This window comes from Tasmannia lanceolata, unplaced genomic scaffold, assembly GCF_043159265.1.
Source record: "Tasmannia lanceolata isolate RefF3 unplaced genomic scaffold, GAP_Taslan_0.1 ptg000006l, whole genome shotgun sequence".
Lineage (NCBI taxonomy): Eukaryota > Viridiplantae > Streptophyta > Magnoliopsida > Canellales > Winteraceae > Tasmannia > Tasmannia lanceolata.
Genome location: NW_027518683.1, coordinates 9126246 through 9148407, shown reverse-complemented (window position 1 = coordinate 9148407; position 22162 = coordinate 9126246). Strand labels below are relative to the sequence as shown.

The following is a 22162-nucleotide window of genomic DNA, read 5'->3' as shown; positions in this document are numbered from 1 at the left end:
CACAAGGATTTTTGGACTTTGAGACGAATGGATGGTGATGCAGTAGGGGCACTATGTTTGAGCTTAATGTGGTTGTTGGTGATGCAGTAGGGGTACAATGTTTGAGCTTAATGTGGTCGTTGATGAAGCGAGGAAGTGGCACGAGGTAGTGGCACAGATGTACAGGATGGTTCGTAGTTCATGAGTATTTTTATGAAGCAGCAAGAGGGGTTTGGGGTGTAGGCCCTTCAAGCCTTACACTAGGGTTGGCCGGTCGGCCTTGATATACAATATTTTGATTCAGTGAGGTGTTGTTGTAAAATAATAGTTGAATACTACGATTCTTAAGATTGTTGGATAAAATAATAATCAAATATAAGGCGAACTAAACTTTGGCTTACTCAAATCTAACTTTGGTGCTACTCGAATCCAAATTTTGGTAACTCGAACCAAAGTTTGGTGCTATCCGAATCCAAATTTTCTGTAATGTTGTAAATATCAGAATGAGAAAATTAAAGAAGTCAGATTTCGCTTATCGATTTGACGAAAAACTCTTTGTAAAAATCCGAAGACAATTAGTTTAAAAAAGCAAGAGGGAGATTCTTTACAACAAGTTGCCGGCTGCAAAACAAAGCGCGAAATGCAAGAAAACATGATACATATCTTGTACAACTTGAAATGGTAATAAGAACAATTATTTAAGAATCAGATTCGCAATGGAACCATAAAATGTCATGATTTGGTCCAAACCAGTCCAACCACACTCAACTTGGTTTGAATGTGATGCCATTGACTAATCAATTTTAAAATTAAAAACAAAAAAAATTGAGAATTTTTAAACAAAAAATATGAAAAACTGGTCAAATTAAAAAAACAGAAAAATGACTTAGTCAATTCGGAAGGTTGGTATATTTAACTTTTAAAAAAAATCGTGCAATTCATCTTGTTGTTTTGAGAAGATGTATGCTGGCTTGATGAAATTTAACCGAGATAATGAAAAAGTAATAGGTTGAACTAGCAGTTCAGTCTGGTTCTAGAGAGAGAGGCAAATTGTTTATGTGGCAAAGGCTAGAGGGGCACAACTTGTTAAAGTATAAAAGATTAAATAACGCCTTCTCCAACAGCTTAAACTTTTGGAGTAACTGGTAGTTTGACACAATATCAGAGTAAATGCTCAGTTCAAACCTTCTTGTGTTCAAAATTCACATGCAGTGGGACCACACGTGAGGGGAAGTGTTAAAGTATAAAAGATTAAATAACGCCTTCTCCAACAACCTCTGTAATTATAAGGTGTTCTGAGATCAATCACATTGCGCACAAATTTGGGTTCGTAACAATTGATATCTGAGAAGCATGATCCAGCCATGTGTAAGACTTAATAGGGCGACACCGTCTCCATCCCGCTGGGTAAATTTAAAACCCGTTCCCGCCCCGCACACTACGGGGATGGTGGTAGGGGTCGCAACCATTCCAGTTGTGGAGGTTTCCATATCCTGCCGTCCATTTTAAACCTCCGCGGATCCTAGGGTTAGGGTCATCCTCCAGGGCCCCTTTTTTTTGAACGGCTGGGAGTACAAAATGCTTTCGACTTTTAATTTTCTGACTATTAGACAAGGGCATTTCAGACTTTTCGTGTGTTTCTCTCCTATAGTCCTATTTTAACGTCCAAGGCCGAGGCTTTAGTTTAGCTTTCGTACTCTCTTTTGATTTCTGATCTGATTCCGTCATTCCGAGAGCTGAAACCAAACGGTGAATTGCAGCGCTAACTCATTCACAATATGAGGATTTTCTAGGGTTTCCGTGCCAACCCTACCAATTGTACAGTGATTTCATCAATCATGAGTGTAGAGCCTTTTAACAAGTAATTCTTCCAAATTAGGGTTTTAATTTTTTCCTTTTACTCTCTCTCTCTCTCTCTCTTCTCTACTTCTTCATGTGCACTAGAATCCAGTGCGTCCGTTGCAATTCGGTGGCGCTGTCCTCGATTTCGTGGACACATGGACCGAATTTTGCGAAGATAATAATTTCGTGGTTTAATTCCCCCCCCCCCCCCCCCCCCCCCCCCCTTTTTTTTCTATTTCTGAAGAAACATGGAATTTATATTTGGAATAGGTTGGTTAAGCTGGTGGGAAGGGCGTTCTATGATGACATTACAGCCAAGGGTGATAACCAGCCGAAGACGGGGAGGAGCGATAACAGAGGAATTGCTGTTGTGGTCCTCGACGCTCTTACCAGGTGCTCTACTCTTTCTTTTACTTTTTTCTTTCTAGGTTTCTGTAGTTGTTTTGTCCTCGTTGCCAAAAATGGCTGTACTAGCTACCTTGTTAACAGTTCATAATTCTCAGATGCACAATGAACTCTTTTCTTTATACAAAAATGTATTATCTTGATTGAAAACCTATGATTTAGTCGACACTATGAATTTATTGCTGACACACAGTCCGATATGGTGTCCACACATGTTGATACTCCTTTTAACACTTTTAAATGTACTGCTACAAGTGTTAAGACTTAATGTGAGAGTGTCAATATGTTTTTGTACCGTGTCAAGTGTAATATTCTGCTTTATTATTGAATATTGTGTTTACCTCTTTTATCATAAACTCTTCTTTTAGCTCTTTTTTAACTAATATTTGCTGTTATACACCCCTTCCCCCTTAACCTAAACCCTAAAAAAACTCTTATTTCAATATTATATTCATTGAATCCCCTATTGGTATCCCTTTCTCGCGGCATATGGGAAATGGAAGAGAATTGGATGAATGTGTTGTTATGATTATCTCATGTTTGGTTTCGATTATAGTTGATTAATCTTAAGATTTATTAGTTGTGTCCACAAATATCGACTATACATACTTTCTATTTTAGCTGCGTCTCCGTTTCTATGTTTTTAGGGGTTTGTTGTGTCCGACTCTTTGTGTCATTGTTGACATGCAATACCCGTGTCCGTGCCTACAAATCATAAATTAAAACATGTCCGATGCGTGATGGAATAAATTTATCGTGCGAGGAAAATGTATACAATAAGTATTTATTGCCAGCACAAGAAAATGAATTATTTCCTCTAAAAACCATGTTATTATGCATTGAAAGTGACCCTTAAATCCTTAATCTTATGATACAGAGCACCATTCAATGGAGCTACTGGCTTGAATCCAATTACAAACACATAATTAGGGGTGGCAACGGGGCGGGTCGGGGCCGGATGTTGGGGTCCCCTTACCCTTCCCCTTTGCGGGGAATTTTCCCTCTCCCCTTCCCCTTCCCCTCTGCGGGGATGGTGGGGAATCCCCCTCCCCTCCCCGCGGGGAATATCTATTCCCCTTCCCCTTCCCCTCCCCGCATCCTTCGGGGACAAAATCCCCGCCCCGCCCCCTCTTTGGAACCCAACCAAACCAGCAAACAGAGCTTCTTTCTTCTACGTCCATTACAGACAATATTGTGATGAATGCTATGATTCTATTCATGTGATCAACAAACTGATGGACAAAATCAGAAATGCATGGATGAGACAACAAATATAAATAACAACAGGACCTCATCTTTCAGCAATTTTCTGCATAAATTATGGAATGATAAATAGGAAATGAGCACCAGGATTATCTTCATTAACAGGCAGCCAATGTGCAAAAAGTAACTATTTCAGTAGTCACAATGAACTTTAAAAGTCCATAAGTGGGCGCTCACACACGCAAAATAATGTTCATTAGTTCATTATGTATAGCATGTTAACCCCCAGATGAGCATGAGAAATGAGAATGGAGAAGAGAACAAAATCAACAAATGACTTATTTCTTTAATTGCAATTCAGTCTAGTGCTGACATGAAACAAATTTCTAGTAGCTAAATTTTTCTTGTTGAAAATTAAAACCTGCAATCCAACCCTAAAATTCTGTTGGCACTACGATTTTTTGATAATTGCATACACTCAGCGTCTCAGGCTCTCAGATTGTCTTTATTATTTCAACATCTGTGAAAAGGTTATTATAGTTCTCAAAATGCTCTCAGAAGCTAATTAAAAGGAAAAGACAAGCTAAGTTTATATTTGGGGGAATCTTGTAGCCGATCCACAGAGTTTCTAGTCGTTTTTCTTAAAAAAAAACACTTAAAAATTTACAAAAAAATGGCATTGATTAGCGGGGCGGGGCGGGGCGGGGCGGGGACAACTCCATCCCCTTCCCCTTCCCCTCCCCGCACCGGGGAATTTTTATATTCCCCTTCCCCTTCCCCTTCCCCTTTCAAATCGGGGAATCCCCTCCCCAAACGGGGCGGGGCGGGGCGGATCCCCTCTTTTTCGGGTGAAATTGCCAGCCCTACACATAATTCAGACTTTTTGCTAAACTATCTACAATCTGATAAACTATTTTGGCCATTATGTAGATAGGCCATGGATAAATCCAAACTCTGAATACCCAAACTTCTCATTTTATCTCTAAGCTCCCTCCCCACAAGGTTGAAGAAATTTTGACGGCAAAGATGCATTTTTATGTATCTTTTTAAGAGGAATGATAGACTGAAGGGCGCCTTTGCAAAACCCAGCTACAAGGGCGCCCCCATTGGTCCATCTCCACAAAGTGGGCATTTCAAATTATGAACTGGCAGATAAATATAAAGTTAAAGCAGCAATAAATGTATTTTATTGAGATTGACCAATGGGAGGGCACTTGAAACTAGTTTTTTGCAAGGGCGCCCTTCAGTTTATCATTCCTCTCTCTTTAATTATTGGTTATTTGTCTTTGCGGGTTCACCTAGTTTTCCTGAGACACACAAGGACTTGAGGAAGGCATGTTACATAAAAAGAAGAATCTCCCAATTTCCATATTATTATTCCAATATCTTCTAGATGTATGTAATAAGGAAGGTGAGAAATCAAGTCTCCATCTAATTGGGATGAATATTTTTTCTTGTTTATAAGATTGCGTAGCTTAAGCTATAACTAGTTTACTATGTTTTGCCTCTTAGGTATTTATAAAAATTACAAAATCTTGCAAGTTAGGACATTCTTCTATATAAGAAAGATAAACATATCAAATATTTAGCAAGGGAAAAGAAACTTGATACTAAATTTCTCTAATTCTGTTATGAGGAAACATAAATAATAGGAGAATATAGTCAGATAAGAAGTTAAAAACTAACAGTGGCTTTCAATTTCTCACAATGAACTTTATTCAGCGAGAAATTTGGAACCCAAGTTTTTTTAATGATAATTGGAGCCTAAGTTAGAGTGTGAGTTGGAATGCCAAGAATGTTGGTTATTGATGCAAACCTGTCCTTATATAACTTTTAGGAGCAAAAGGTGATTAATATTCAAGTAAAGAGTGTTTTCAATTTCAAATCAGATTAAACATTTAGAATGATCTCATGCTTACCAATTTACCATAGTTTTCACATGCAACATTGGTCTTAAAGATAATTCACCATGAGTATAAGTTCATTCCCATGCAAGGCATGACGATAATTAGTCGGATAAAAAAACTCAACAGTTTTATACCATTGGACAACAAGTCAAATAAACTATCTACAATCTGAAAATGAAAGAAAACACTATACTACTGGCGCCTAAAATCTCCAATCGTGATGGAGGTCTCAATGTGAAGACTAGCTAGGTATAGGCTGATCCAAAGTAGGGCTGCAAAGAAAATCAAATTGGGATAATCAAGTGGCTGTGTATCAACATCAAAACTCACTATAAGGAGGCCCAATAGGAGGTGGAGAAGTAGCAGCAGTTTGATCCGCATTGGCTGCATCGATCACCTCTAATGTGTACCAAAGTAGGAGAGCATGATGAAATATGCGTGTGAACTGACCATTAAAAAATGTGCATGAGCAGCCATGGCAGTGATAAGTAGCGAGCAGGTGGTGGAAAAATGCAATTGAAATGGAGATGGCTGTACGAAATTGATGGGACAACCCCAATAATCAGCAGGGAATCTTAGGTGGGAAAGGAGATTGAAAACTAGAAGGGGAGTGAAGAAAAGAGGAGTGAATGGAATGTAATCATCAAGATTGACAACCTGTAGTTAGAAGAGAGTGTAAAGAGGCTGGATGGACTGTTGGCTGCACGAGAAGTGCAAAGAAGAATGCCAACAGCCGGGGGAAACTATGGTGAAGACCAAAGTAGGAAGGCGGGGGATGTAGGGTCTGCTGTGAGCAGTCCCTTATGATTGTTGAACACCAAAGTAGGAAGGCGGGGGATGTAGGGTCTGGTATTCGCAGGGCAGCTGGGAAAGAAAGAGAGCGGAAAAGGATAGGGAAGAAGAATGCGGAGAGAGGAGGGAGAAGAGTGTTGGGTATATAATATGACCCATGTATGTTCTAATATAAGCCCAATAGGTAATGGACCAGGTGTAGTGGGCCGATTTGGGCTGGAGCCCATTAACCTCTTATAACCCTAGTGTATCTCTATATATAGGGGCTGGAGGCAACAAACTTGGTATTCCAAACTAGATACCTTGGGTGTAATGCTTTAAGCATCCTTGCTTAAACCCTAATTACTCTAACAATCTTAAAGCATCAACTACAATTTTAGGGTTCCCTTCTTTTAAACATTCTGAATTTTTCCAAAGAAGGAGAGGACGTCTGATTTCTTTGCTCGTGGGTTTTCCAAATCTTCCACACGACAATTTTCTCATTGGTTAATTTAGATCTCAAATTCTCGAAATCAGTTACTTGAGGAGTGATTTCCATGTCCTCCTAGAACTTGAAATCCATGAATTTGTCCACAAGGTGAGTCGTGGATAATTCATCCTCCTTTCGGAATTGAGCATCTAAATTATCTCAAATTTCTTTAGCAGTGTTATATTTACTAGAGGTTTCTGCAAGATGGTCTGAAAGACAATTCAACAAGTACTCTTTACAGAAATTCGCATCTTTAAGCCATTGAGATTCATCAACTTCTTCATCCATCTCAGCAAAGGTACTCAAAACGGTGTAAAAACAATTCACGTATGTCAGACCGAATTAAGTCTTTCGCTTCCAGGAATTAAACTCAGATCCACCAAAGGATTGAAGTTTGACCATCTCAAACAGCATATGGTTCTTTTCCATTGTATATTTAAAAGGAAATAAAAATTGGAAAGAGTGCACCTGATGGGCGAATCGCGAGAACCCAATCCAAGTCGAATCCAAGAACTGAACCGTGTGAACCGCCTGCAAATCCAAGAGAAATTCGGGACCAACGATTCCTCCACCAAATTATTCCGTGGAATATTCAGCCCCATGGGATGTGGCCAAAAAAGATTTTCGTCCACCAAGGGTTCGGCAATGGTATTTAGACTCCAAGATTCGGCAAAGTGACAGTTCATTGAATTCTGTGCCTCTTAGGGCGTAATCCTTAACACTACTGCTCCTCTCTCGCCTCAATCAATTGGCATAGCTGAGTGTAAAAATCGGACGTTAACTTTAGTGTTAAACTCCATGTTAATGTCAGCTGGCATGCCTAGTTGCATTTGGGGAGAGGCAGCTTTGACTGCAAATCACATCCTAAATCTCTATATGCTCCTCCATGTGATAGAGTACCCAAGAATTTGGTGAGGACTTTGTGACCTACCAATTGGAGAATGATCCATCATCCTATCAGGACGTGATGAGATCTAGGGACTCTATGTTGTGGGCAGAAGCCATTCATGATGAAATGAGCTCTCTGTTAGAAAATCTAACTTGGCAGCTAGTTGATTTGCCAAAAGGGGCCAAGACTACGGGCTGCAAGTAGATATTTGTATGTGATTATACAAAGTTTGTTATGGTCTTAATCAAGCACCTAAATTGTGACATTAGAAATTTGGCAAAGTAGTCAAGAGCTTTGGGTTTCTGACATATAACTCGGATACATGCCTTTACTATTGTTTTGTGTCGAATAAGGTCATGATTATTTGTTTGTATGTAGATGTTGATTCTTCTTTCCAATCTCTCTCTGTGATGAGAGATGTGAAACTACCATTGGGTAAAGACTTCGACATGAAAAGACCTGGGTGTTGTTAACATCATTCTTGGTATGAAAGTAAGTTTTTTGAAAAGCCGGGAATCACCCTTGGCCTAGCCCATTATATGAAAAACTACTTTCCCTTTTGAGGATGCAGTGAGTGCAAACCGATTGAGACACCATTTTAATTATACCAAGAAGCTGATCTCTAAGGAAGAGACAGTATGAGTCAGTTAGATTATTCTAAACTAATTGGTAGCCTCATGTTTGTGTTGCACTAGGCCAGACATAGCCTTTATAGTTGGCATGCTGAGTCGTTTTTACTAGCAATCCTGGCCATGAGCATAAAGATGCCCTTATGAGGCTGATGAGATACCTTTCGTGTACTCAAGAGTATGCTCAAAACTATGGTGGCCATCCACTTCTTATGGAAGAATATTCTGATGAATCATGGGGATCAGAATCAGGGGACAGCAAATCTACTGCTGTCGTGTGGAAGTCGAATTGGAACTTTATGCTCTAGCTTCAGTTGCAAATGAAAGCAGAGGAGATAAAGATTTTGATTATGGTTATGGACATTCCACTGACCCAGTTAAGGATCAGTTCCTTAAGTGTGTTCTGTGATAATCAAACTACAATTACGATTGTGAAGAACTCACTCTTTAATGGTAAGAGGAGACATCTTAGGCTGAAACATGCCATGCTGAATTATCTCAAGAACACGCGATTATCACTTCGATTGATACGAAATCGAAGGATAATATAGCCGATGCTCTCATATAGGGGTTGACCAAAGATCGAATATTCAAAATTGTGGGGGAGATGGGGTTAAAGTCTATATAGACTGGACTTAACCTACATCCATGTTATTTTGAATCTTCGAATCTCCCTTTTGGCCAAGATAAGCACTTGATATGTTTCGACGATGTTTACAGTTGTTGTGTGTCATTCCACATTTGATGACATGTCCTTTTTGGGAAAGGTTGTACATTCCAAACTTGATGATACAGCTTAACTCAAATATGGATAAGATGACTGCAACATTCCAAAAAGAAACATGAAATGGTTCTTTGCAAAAGAAACTATTTGGTCTTGTTGTTTAATGAAACTTGACAATTAGGAATGGTTATTTGCAAAAGAAGCTGTTTAGGTCTTGTTCTTTATTAAAACTTGACAATGATGCTTATGGTGAGAGTGATACTGATACTTTTTCAGCCATTTTGAATTGTACTAAGTTCTTCTTCAGGTAGAACTAGATACTTTAGTGAATTATGGAATTGTACTAAGTTCTTCTTCGAGTAGAACTACATACTTTAGTGTTTTACACAAATGATTGGATTCATTTTCATGAAATCCATATTTGGTAATTCACAGGGATTGGCGAAAAGGAGGAGCTTGTCTTGATTTGGACTTTGATGAAGATGACTTACTTGATGAGTAAATCTTCTAAAGTCATAAAGACTATGCTTACATTTCAGTATGCATAGAGTTCACTTTTTTGTGGAACTTTATTTTGGATCTTGATGAGAATCATACCTCATGAATGAATTCATCTAAGATCAGCGGGGTTCACTTATATGTGAAACTACCTTTTGGTTGAGTTTAGCTTGTTGTATATCTAAAACTCATGGTTTCTCATAAAAGGATTCGTGTTTTCATTTGGATTACAGATCTTTTATAATATAGACCATATGGTGATATGGATGATTCAATAATTTTGTTTGGACATCACATTATCTATCTATTAGATTGTGCTATATGTAGAACATAGGAGGAGATTGTTGGGTATATAATATGACCCATGTATGTTCTAATATAAGCCCAATAGGTAATGGACCAGGTGTAGTGGGCCCATTTGGGCTGGAGCCCATTAACCTCTTATAACCCTAGTGTATCTCTATATATAGGGGCTGGAGGCAACAAACTTGGTATTCCAAACTAGATACCTTGGGTGTAATGCTTTAAGCATCCTTGCTTAAACCCTAATTACTCTAACAAAGAGGAGAAGACGGGTGAGAGGAAGAGAAAGAGGGGCTGCTTACCTCGAAGTGAAGGCTGCCAGGGAGGGTGGCTTCAAATAGTAAGTCCATCTTTTTTTTTTTTTGAATGGCCAAGTCCATCCTATCTTTTTCCTAAAAATAGTAAGTTCGTACTTACTAAAAAAATAGTAAGCTTGTCTTTACTAAAAAAATGGGAGATGGGCCCCCATAAGTGCCCAATGAAATAAAAAAAAAGGCTCAAGTGTTGTAAGTCAATAAGGCATAGTATGGGCTTTGCTTAAGTGATGGTGAGTCATGGTATGGGTTGGGCTTAAGTAGACCCAGCAAATGGGTAACCCGTGCGGGTACGGGTACGGGTACGACCCGCGCGGGTACGGGTAAAAAATACCCATGATTCTACGGGTAGGTTTCTCATGTACCCAGACCCAACCCGTGCGGGTTGGGTGAACCCGCGGGTAACCCAGTTTTCTGTAATTCTTGGTCTTCGTTTTAAAAAAATAAAAGAAACAAAAGAGGAAAAATAAGAAGAGGAGGGAAAAATCCACATACCTTGTTATCCAGGTGGTGGGAGAGTTGGTGGGCGGTAGCGCTACCGCTGCCGGCGGTGGTCGGAATGATCTGAGGAAGCTGAAGTAACAGGAAGGGCAGATGCGCAGCTCCTGCAAATTTAGCCGTCAAGGAATCCCATTCCTCAAAGCTCTTGACAGAGGTAGGCTTCTCCAATCCCTATTTTATAGCAAAAAAAAAAAAAAGAAGAAGAAAAAATCAGCTTCACTTCCATTTTTTTCTTTCGAAATTTCTATTAGAAATGAAGGATATTGTGTTTGAAGAAATTGTGGAGAAGATGAAGAAAGAGAATTGCAAGAATTTGTCAGAGGGTTTTCAAGGGAACGATATTGCCATTGCTTTCAGTTCTATTTCTGAGCAGAAGAGAAAATAGATGGCTCTATATTCTGTGAAGTGCATCTGAACATGGCCGGCCATCTTCATGGTATTCTGTTTGTCAAATTTAGGAAACTAGATTATTTGTTATTATTTTGTAGTTTTTATTATCTACTACTAGGCTCCTCCAAATTTATTTATAAATCTATTCGTAAGGATGTTCTTTGCTACAAGTGCAACTTCAACTAAAAGGACTAAAATTCAGACACTAACACAATACGCAGAAACAATTACAATTTTTCCCTTCTTTGGTAAGGACCAAAAGCATGTTCCTAATTTTTTGGGGGTACCTTTCCAAATCTTGAAACGTAGTGGGAAAGCAATTCTACCAAATCCTGGGGTTAAAGTTTTATCACTTATCCATTGCTTTCTACAAACTGGCAGTGCAGGCCTTTAGGGGTGTAAACGAGCCGAGCCGAGCTTGGCCAGGCTCGGCTCGGCTCGTTAAGCTCAAAAGCTTGGCTGGGGCTCGGCTCGGTCAAGCTCGGCCAGGCTCGCGAGCGGCTCGTGAGCCTTATCGAGCTTGGGTATATTAAACAGTAGGTTGACAGAATGTTTGTACTTTACTCAAATATATATAGCAAAAAGAGGGAGTTTAGACATATTTTTTTATGCGTGCGAAAAATGAGAAGCATGACACGAACTGACAAACGTAAAGATGAAAGCTCAAAACAAACACAAACGGGCGTTCATTATAATAATAATAATGAAAAACTCAACCTAGTCAACACTCAAGCATAGATGCAACTGGGGTGGACATGGTTCGGTTCGGTTCGGTTCTGGGGTGAACCCAGAACCGAACCACCTATTGTCGGTTCCCAGGTTCTGGAACCAGAACCGAACCATGTGAACCTGGAACCGTTATTCGGTTCTGGTTCGGTTCGGTTCTGGGTTTGCAACAGTAAAAAAAAATGGTTGGTTTTTAAACCAAGTGAACCTGAAAATTCTGAAATACATCCTCATACTAAACACTGAACCAAATCAGTGTCCTCCAAATGCTTATCAAAACCAGAAACCCTAGGTAGAACAAACATGAGACACTACCAAAAAGACATTTTCGGAGCAAATTCGACTAAAATATATCTCAAATCCATGAATGAACAGTTCTGCTAGTACACAAACCAAATCAGAGTCCTCCAAATGTAATCAAAACCAGAAATATGAATGTTGAACAGTAAAAAAAAGGAATTACAAAAAAAAAAAAAAAAAAAAAAACCACAAATAAAAATCAGAGTACAAGATCCATTTATCAGCCAGGAAACAAGTACTAGCTGTGAAAAATCGAGTAAAAAAGCAGAGGACTATGAAACTTACCTTGATTCTTTGAAAAAGTTCTTGAAGAAGAAAGAGAAAACAGAAATTGAAAGAGGGATAAAGAGGGATTAATACATACCTTCTTCTTTTTCTTCTTCTTCTTCTTCTTTTTTTTCTTCTTCATCTTCTCACGGCAGCAATCGATGCCGGAGTGGAGGCAGAAACGATCTAGGGTTTCGTTAAGTTAGAACAGTGGAGGCAAAAAAGATCTGGTTTCTTCTCTCAAAACCCCTCCTTTTGTTCCCTCCACCCCCCAAAAAAAAATCCATGGCTGAAAGAGGCGAGCGAGGCGGATTCGGACGCGGATTCGGCCGAGGCGGAGGCCGAGGCGACCGAGGCCGAGGCGATCGCCGTGGTGGCCGACGTGGCGGTGGCCGTCGTGAGGAGGAAGAAAAATGGGTGCCCGTAACAAAACTAGGCCGTCTAGTAAGAGAAGGAAAAATCCGAAGCCTAGAACAGATCTGCCTCCATTCCCTCCCTGTAAAGGAGCATCAAATCATTGAAACCTTTTCAAAAAAAAAAAGATCTGGTTTCTTATCTTTTCTTGTTTCTTTTTTCTTAATTTCTTTTGTCTTAAAAATGATATCAGCAGCCCCTTTTGTCATACGAATTTGTTATAAAGTTAAAAATGATATCAACACCCCCCACTTAATACTAATAGTTAATATAATTGTCGGTTCGGTTCGGTTCTCGGTTCCAGGTCCCCAAACCCAGAACCGAACCGAAAGCCATCGGTTCCCAGATTCGGGACCCAGAACCGAACCGTGAAGTTCCAGAACCGAACCGAACCGAACCGAAGCAGCCGGTTCGGTTCGGTTCTTCGGTTAAAACCGGAACCATGTCCAGCCCTAGATGCAAGAGTGACAGCATTCCTGCCTAGCTGTTGTTTTATGGCTCTACCCTCTATTTTTTAGTTTGTTTCAAATAAATTTATCTACTTATAATTCACACCCCTCATCTTCCCTGGACAGCCCTATCTAGTGTAATTTGACTACTCTTTTTACACTACGGGGGGTGGTCCAAGTAACAAATGGGGTTCCAAAAAAAAGTGACATATTTTGCCTCCCCCTTTCACTCCCTTGACAACCCTTTTAGTGTATATATTAACATATAATATATATATTTAAATATATTAAATTCTTAACGAGCCTTAACGAGCCAAGCTGAGCCGAGCCTGGCCTAACTCGGGCTCGGCTCGTTAAGCTTAACGAGCCTGGCCGGCCGGCTCGGCTCGGCTCGTTAAGGATTCGAGCCGAGCTCGAGCGAGCTTCCGAGCCCGAGCCAAAATTGACACCCTTACAGGCCTTCATCGGACTGCAATTTAGAATGTGCTTCTCATTCATGTTAACTCAAAACTTTCATCAATTTCTTTTTCATTCTTGCCCACGGGTTGTCCCACTTTTGCTTTCTACTATTTATCTGTCTTTTATGTTTCTCCCAGGGTTGTAGTCATTCCAGTATTTGATATTACCAATAATTTCTTGAAAATTCTGCTAGAATCTGCTCTTCATTGTTGATTTTTTTTTCTTTCAGCTACAATCAAGACAAGATAGCATTATTACGTTGACACAAGTGCCATCTTTAGAACAAGATCTGCCTGAGGCATGTCCAGATGTTGTTGATCATCACCATCTTTTCCGTCAGAAAAGGCAACCCTTTATTGTTATTATTTTTTTATTGTCTGATGGTAACTTATACAATCAAAACATATAATATGAAGCATTGAGAATGTTTCGCTAATGTTACTCTAATAGCATTTAGATGTATTGAACCATAAAAAATATGTGATGTGGTTAAACATTTTGCCCATTTCACAATTACCAATGGCTAACTACGAAAATACTTTTATGAATTAGCGATTTATGGGCCATAATTATTCTTTCTAATTACAAACTAAAATGATGTGTTGTAGCATGGAAAAATAGAAGCTTCTATGGGTGCGATTCCATTCTTCAATGCTTTGAATGAAATGAGGTGAACAGCAATGGTTTGCGAATTCATATGTTCTGTTACTGCAATTTGACCATGTAATTTAATGTCCCATCGATGCATTAAGAGATCCATTACTCACCCTTTCTTGTAAATGTATCTTCTTTCTTATGTAACTGTAATTAGACCATGTTATCTAATATTACTTAAATGTCGATTATTTAAGTGCCCAATCACGAATTGCATATTTTCTACAAACAGAAATTGAGAAATTTCAAATTTTAGTGCATTTCCGGCAAAAGGCTTATGAGGCTCTACTTATCAACCCCTTTCACCTCTCCATCTTTCAAAAACTTTTATGCTCTTCAATGTTTATCCAATAAGTATATCTTCAAATATTGAATGTTTATCCAGTAAGAGTATATCTTCAAAAACTGAATGTGAACAACTGCCCATATGATTTTTTACTGTCAATTTTCAAGCTCTTCGTTGAACGGTCAAGATCACCCTATCACACTGATAAAATTTATCTGTGTGTTCATTAACTGGCCAGTTCCCGTCTCTGTAAAACAACTGCTATATTTTATAATGCTTGGTTCGAATCTTTTTTAGGCAGACCCCGAGCAGAATATATTAAACAGAAAAAGAATTACAATCTAGGGTAGAGGGTCCCAGAGGAATCCTCTAAGGCAACTACAAAAGGCAACTACAAAGAGATCAAATGGAATACAAGATAGGGGAATGGGATCCCCTTTACAAATGCAATTGCTTTTAGATAGGAAATCAGCAGCCCTATTACCTTCTCTCCAAATGTGGCTGATTTTCCAAGAATTTAGGGAGAGTAGATCTCGATGGAGCTTTTCAAGGGCAGGGATTTTTCTCCATGGGCAAGGCCATTGCTTTCTAATAATCTGAACTACATTGAGAGAATCTGATTCTATCCATAAATTTTCCACATTTCTGTTTCTGGCTAGCTGAACACTCCTGATGATTGCTTCTAATTCGGCCTCTTGAATGGGGACTGAGTCATAGGCAACAGAGAAGAGAGAAATGATCTGGCCTTTGTTGTCTCTGAGGATACCTCCCAAAGAAACCATATCAGAACTGATCGAAGCATCTGTGTTTATCTTTAACTCAGTTTGAGAAGGTAGCACCCACTGGCAAAATCTAGATTCCGATTGAGAATGAAAGAGGGATAGATTCCAAATCTGGGCTATACGATTGTTTACTTCATTCAAATCTTCATTCAGTTTAAGGAAGAGAACACGGCTCCTTGCAACACGACAGATTCTATCTAAGATAATGCTCTTGTGAGTTTTTATCTTATCATGAAGTCTGCAATTTCTTTCTAACCAGATGTAGTAAACAGAAGCAGTGAAGAGGATTCTTGCAAGACAACCACTCTGGCCTTTGAATTTGAATTTTTTCTGGATCCAACTCTCCTCTTCTCCAAACGATTTTCTCTGATTTTTCCGGAAGGATAATTTCCTGAGAATTGATCTCCAGATCCAGGCTGAATAGGAACAAGAAAAAAATAAGTGATTAACAGATTCTGTTACACTATTACAAAGCAGGCATCTCTTATCAGCATTGATAGGAAGGAAGGTGAGTCTATCTTTGGTTGGAAAACGATCTTGAATTGCTTGCCAAGTAGTGAAGCTGAACTTCGGAATATGACCAGGGAACCACAAAGATGAAACCCAATCTGGAGGATGGTGAGAGGATCGAATCGAGTTCCATGCACTTTTGGTGAAGAAGGTACCATCAGCTTCAGGCATCCAGACTGGGACTGATGGAGTGGAAGAAGAGAAGAGGCTAGTGACAATGATGGCTTTCAGATCCGATAAATAAGGATGTTGATAGATCAAGCTCCACCAACCATTAGATATCGTATCTGAGATTGTGGCTGATTCAGGGATAGAAATGGAACTCAAAGAAGATTGATTTTCCAATGGGCCGTTAGGATGCCAAGGGTCTTTCCAATGGGCCGTTCGAATCTTCTTATGACTATATTTGTTTCTTTTTTTAAAAACAAATTTTAAAATATACATTTTTTGCTTGATCTAGGGTGTCCCACTAGTAGGTGAAGCAAATATTTGTAATATAAAGACGTGTTGGACACGGCTAGATAGTTGAAAAAGGGTAGGACTGAAATTAAATAGTTTCAGGGGTGGCTAGAGAGAGAGAGCTACGTGTCAAAAGTTTAGCGGAGAAAATTTGGAGATAGCAGAAAATGTAAATATTAATGCCGACATCAGGTGAGTAAATTACCCTTTTCCTCAGACAGCCTTCTTTTTCTCACACGCTCAGACTCGCCCCAACCTCCATTTAAACCCAATACCCAACCTCAAAACAAATCAACAAACAAAAACCCTTCAGCAGAAAGAAAACCAATGAAGCTAGTCAATGATATTTTTCATCCCTGCCATCGAAAACACAAGCTCAAGCTGAAATACACTGAAATCCCATTCAGATGTGATGGGTGCAAGGAAGCTGGAATAGGCTTCGAATACGAATGTGAAAAATGCGAATTCGACCTTCACAAGGCATGCGCCTTAGCACGTTCCACCATCACACACCCCTTCTTCAATAAATGTGACTTTGGCTTCTATTACAAAACTCCAGGCTCGGCCATGAGGATTTGTGATGCATGTAGAGAAGATGTTCGAGGGTTTGTATATCATTGCCCACGTTTTGGTTTTGACCTCCACCCTTGTTGTGCAAACCTCCCACAAATCGTAGGCGATGGAAGACGAAACCTCTATCTCTGTAAAAAGCTCTCTAGCCCTTGTATTCATTGTGGGGTTAAAGGTTTGGGTTGGTCTTACAGATCAGAGTGCAAGAACTACAACCTTCATGTGGCTTGTGTGAAGGAATTGAAGGTGGAGAACTGGCTAGCTATGTATCTAAACGTGGACAAGAACAAGGTGACGGAGATTCAGACCAGGATTCCAGTCCCTCCCCATAGAGGGACGTTGGAAAATCATGGTAGAATGAGGGGAGGGAAAGTGTACAAGTGGTGTAAGATTGGTGTGAAATTAATCGGTGTTATCGTCTCTGTCATTCTTGGACATCCTACGCCTATCTTTGCTGAAGGGGTTCGAGCAATTCGTGTTCTCGTCCCTGCCATTTTTGGAAATCGTACGCCTATCATTGCTAAAGGGGCTCGAAGGTTATGATTCTTTTATGGACTTGCATAGCTGGTATGGCTGTTATGGAAATTACATATAAATGTGATCTATCAATTAAGAGATCTATCAATAAAGAACAGAAAGGGAACAAAGTGAAAGATGACTCACTGTTTATTTATTTAGCGGTTGGATAGTTTATTATTGCTTCAAAGTTTATCTGGTTTGTTTGTTTAGGGCCCTTCAAACTTGTATCTTTCTTGAAATAAACAATTTTTTTATTAGTCAGGGTTTGCGAACCACTTTCATTTTTCCGAGTGTAGTTTTTGTCCCAAAACGGTGTTTAGATTGCAGTTTAAATGGAAATTGTGTTAGCAAATAAATACAGGAAGAATTTCTAGCTTAGTAAATAAGTTTCCTTCTTTTATGCTTTATTAAAAGTTAAGAGATACAGAGTTCAATATAACTAGTAAAAAACCCCGTGCGATGCGCGGGCCGACAAATAACTGTACGGACCGCATCATAAGTTGATCGAAACCGTCTATGTGATAGAACACAACATAAATAGGTTGTGCCCCAAAAAACATTTCCATAGGCTGATCCTAGCCCTCCAATCTATAAGGGTTTCCATAATATATTATTCTTCTTAAATCGGATGGTTAAGATCACCCTATAGATTTTTTATTAAAAAAGCGTAAAGGAGGGGGTTAAGATTGAAATTATGTGGCTTTATAGGTTGATCCAAACCGTCCATGTTATGGAACACAACATCAATCGGTTGTGCCCGGAAAATCATTTCCATAGGTTGATCGTAGCCCTCCAATCAATATAGGCTGATCCTAGCCCTCCAATCGATAGAGGTTTCCATATTTGTTGTTCCTCTTCAGGTGCTCGGAATCCGTCAATATTTTGCATGTATCATGCGTAATATAAAGTATTTATTCCGTCATTGTCATATGTCTTTACCTCTTCTTGGTATTTTTTCCCCGTAATTGTCATAGAGAGGTACCCTTTGTCGGAAATTTGCGTATGCAGATTACAATTTTACCTTCAAATAATTTCTCATAGAGTTAGATGTTAGATATCAGCAAAGGGGTTAATAGTAAAAGTGTAATGCTGATGTGTTATATATGGGGTGAAATAAAAGGACAATAATGTGTATAATTTGTATGTAGATTATAACTTTACCCTCACATATAGTATAGTATGTACAGATATGTGGGAGGGGGTAGGATTGTAATTATGTGTACCTCATGGGTGCCTTTGTGAAAAAGCATAAAGGAGGGCGTAGTATTGCGAATAAGTGGGTTGAATGAGTGCCTTTGTCTAAAAAAAGTGAAAAAAATGTTAATGGAGGAAGGGGAGGGCTGCCAAATGGGCAGCGAACAGTAAACCCCCTCCCTGATTATTATATTAGATTAGATAGATAGATATATTAGATAGATAGATGTTGTGCGTATATGGTTTTCACAAGAAGATGGAATAATGATATGAAAAAGGGGAGGACTTTTCTTTTTGGGGTTCCAAGAGTTATATTTCTTATTTGTGTTCTTGAAACAATCTAAGTCTTGATTGTGCTCTGCCATTTTAAGTGGTTCTCTTTGTATTCATATTTTTGAAAATATGATCTAGCGTCTTTGGAGCCTAAAAATTGGTAGTTACAAGCAAGGTTTAAAATTTCGGTTTCGGTACCTATTTCGGACCCCACCGAAATCCGAAATTTCGGAATTAAGCTTCAAAATTTGGGTTTGAAATTTCGGACCGAAATTTTCGAATTCCGAAATTTCGACCGAAATTTGGTAATTGGCGAAATTTGGAATTTCAGCGAATTTCGGTTTCGGTCCCCACCAAAATTTCGGATTTCGTTCGAAATTTAGAACCATGGTTACAAGGCATGAGGAAATAGTTCAATCGAACCACAACTTCCACATGCTAAGTTAATGTAATTTTTAAGGCATAAGAAAGAATGTTTGAATTGTATATCCAACTTATGATAGAGAAATTTAACCCAACTAGAATGAAAGATGGAGAATCATTAGTAGGTTATGTTAAAAAAGTGATAGTGAGTTGACCATACTTAAATCACATTGGAATCTAATCTGTCTCAAACATTATCCTAGGACAGCTATGTTTGCATCTGAATAGCACTACTACATGCACAATAACAATATAAACAAAAGCATCCAGCATACACTGCAAAAGATTGATGCAATCAAGGAGTGGATTTGACTCAACCATGTCCGCAACAAACAACATAGTCAAAACGTAATTGATACCAGCTGGCATATACAAGAAGTAATTCAACTCAACTAAGCCTTTGTCCCAAACTAGTTGGGGTTGGCTAATGAATCTTTTAGAAAATTTTCATGAAGAAGGATAACCAAACGGGCTTCAGATTTGCTCCCGATTCACCGTCCAGGTTAAACTCGCCTTTGTCAAGTGACTATTTCGGCAATGCGGTCGGAGCGCTATTAGTGACGGCAAAGGTGGGCGAGTTGTTGGGGAACGGACTCGGGTGGGCGGCTTAGAAGCTGAACGAGTGCGTAGCGATTCACGATGACTCAGCCGTGCGGGGTGCGTTAGAGGCGTATCTAAAGGCTCCGAGGATGCATTTGGGGAATTTCGATTCCGGGGTGGTGAGGATGGGGAGCTCGCCAAGGTTCCCGGTCAACGGAGTGGATTTCGGGTGGGGAAAACCGGTGGCAGTTCGGACCAGACAGGATAGCAAGTCTGACAATGTGATTATGGCGTTTGGCGGGCGGGAAGGAGGAGGGAGCGTTGATTTGGAGATTTGTCTTTCACCAGAGGTTATGAACTCGCTCGAGTCAGACCACGAGTTCATGGATTCCGTCTCGGATGTGATATGGTGAGACGAGTCTCACCCACCGACAGTTTTTTTTTTAAAATAAATGTTCTTACCGTTTCTAACGTGGGTTTCTTGACTTCTCCTTTTGATTTCCTTGTTTCCTGTAATTTTCATCTTGTGTTGCCTCAAATAAATTAGATCTACATTATCTTCTTCTTCCTTCTTTTTTTTCAGGGGAGCTGTGGGCAGAGCTATTACATTTATCAACATATTTATATGGATTTGGCTCCATTTTCTAATGTATCTATACCAAATTACAACCTGAATTGTTTTTAGTAGGATTATTATAGGATATAGTTAGGATTGAATCCACCCATTTATAGGTCACAATAATCTGTTTGAATCCTAATTGAAGCATGGGGCATATTTGGTTGCCCAAAAGCTCGGTATAGACACCCCATTTTGACCGGACCATTTTCCCCAAAATCGAATAAATTCTCGAAATCGAATAAAATCCCAATCCTGAAGTTAAGTCGAGATCCTGGAACCGAATCTCAAAATTTTCGAAAAATCAAACCCGAAAACCCTAAAAATGCCCATTTCCATATTTTGGAAATCGTTTGAAAGCCTGGGTGATCTCTGAACCCCATTGGTATCCTCCGTTCAATTGCCCTGATCCTCTATCTCATTTTCGCAAAATTTTGAAAGAGTTATAAAATACCCGTGAGTTTTGGTATTAACGTTCTCCCATTTTTGGTACCACTAAGCTCCAAATAGCATTTTCGCTAGCCCATCGTGATTCTCGTCTCGATGTTCAAAAAAATTTGTCAATGGTCATCACCGTTCCCAAGGTGCCCTGTAAGAGGATATCATGAAGAAAAGACAAGTAGAGTTTGTGCAAAAATCAAAATATGGTTCTGTCAATATCATTCCCCCCTTTCAAGCGTAGAAAGTACGTTAAAAAAAAGGTTGTCCATGGAAGAAAGAGAGGGCAAACATATGTTTCTCTTTATAAAAAAGGGGTGGGATAGCCGAGCGCGGGTGCCCATTAAAGCAAATAAAAAAGGGGGGTAATAGGGATGTTGATAAAAATGTAAAATCCTCCTCTCAGGAGGGCATTTTTGGAAGCTTGCATTTCTTTCTCTACAAGCCACAAGCATAGGCCATCAGATCAAAGAGGTGAAGTGTAGGGCTCAGATCATCTAGAATGTTCTAGGTTTTAGGGTTTCTAGGGGGGCATTAAGGCTAAAAGAGAGAGATGGACGGCTGAGATGAGAAGGGAATGAAATGGACGGCTCAGATTAGGAGGAGGGTTTTAACCCTGGCTATAAAAAAATAGGAATCTCGTGGGTAAAGGAAGAAGGCCGAAATTTTTCTAAAGAAAAAAAGCAGAGAGGGAGCTGAGCGAGAAAAAACCTCTTCCTTGACCACCACCACCATCCTCAAGTCCACCACCTCCATCGAAAACCACCACCACCGGCCATCTTCTCCGGCCTCACTCCGACATCCTCCACCCATACCACGACCCCCATCCTCCACCATCACCATCTACATCACAGCCACCCAGACTTATAAAACCCAAACCCATTTCATTTGCATCTTCTTCTCCACCCAAACCAGCCACCAACTACCACCGCCACCCTCAGCCACTATCAACCACCCAAACCCACAGCCACTATCTCCCAAACCACCACCACCAGCTACAGCCACAACTCCGGCCGGCCACTGCACCTCTACCATCTCTGCAAACCGAAACTCCACCCCATCACTACCACCAAAAATCCCAGCCAAAATACACATAGAGAGGAAGATAAAGAGAGAGCAAGCCGAGAGAAAGGAAGAGGAAAATAGAGAGAAAATCCATTTTCGAGTTGCAGAGAGAGAGAGCGATTTTTTATTTTTATTTTTTGGCTTCTCCTCCGGCGATCCCACCGGAGATCTAACCAACCCCATCACCACCACCGCACCTCCATCTCTCATCTTTCCCCCTCATTTTCTCTGGTCACCCAAACCCACCCCCATTAAACCCATTTCGATCAAACCCTCTACTCATTTCATCACAAACCCACACCCATCTCCATTGATTCCGGCAAGCTTGCCGGAATCCGACCGAACCGACCCTACCCAAAATCCGTCCAATACC

At 39.8% G+C, this 22162-nt stretch overlaps 2 protein-coding genes and 1 long non-coding RNA gene across 3 annotated transcripts; 2 read left to right on the top strand and 1 right to left on the bottom strand.

The window, feature by feature from the left end:
• Nucleotides 1-1680: 1680 nt before the first annotated feature.
• On the top strand, nucleotides 1681-14048 carry LOC143878319 (uncharacterized). The gene is made up of 3 exons (XR_013250933.1): nucleotides 1681-1840; nucleotides 2092-2214; nucleotides 13690-14048. It is a non-coding gene; the product is annotated as an uncharacterized LOC143878319 (long non-coding RNA).
• Nucleotides 14049-14734: 686 nt separating this feature from the next.
• LOC143878709 (uncharacterized) lies at nucleotides 14735-15863 on the bottom strand. The gene is made up of 2 exons (XM_077380959.1): nucleotides 14885-15863; nucleotides 14735-14778 (listed from the first exon to the last, which is right to left on the bottom strand). The coding sequence occupies exons 1-2, from the start codon at nucleotides 15861-15863 to the stop codon at nucleotides 14735-14737; spliced, it is 1023 nt and encodes a 340-aa protein (XP_077237074.1).
• Nucleotides 15864-16352: 489 nt separating this feature from the next.
• LOC143878318 (uncharacterized) lies at nucleotides 16353-17497 on the top strand. The gene has a single exon (XM_077380619.1). It carries the CDS (start codon nucleotides 16479-16481, stop codon nucleotides 17262-17264), a length of 786 nt encoding a protein of 261 aa, XP_077236734.1. The 5' UTR covers nucleotides 16353-16478; the 3' UTR covers nucleotides 17265-17497.
• Nucleotides 17498-22162: the final 4665 nt, after the last annotated feature.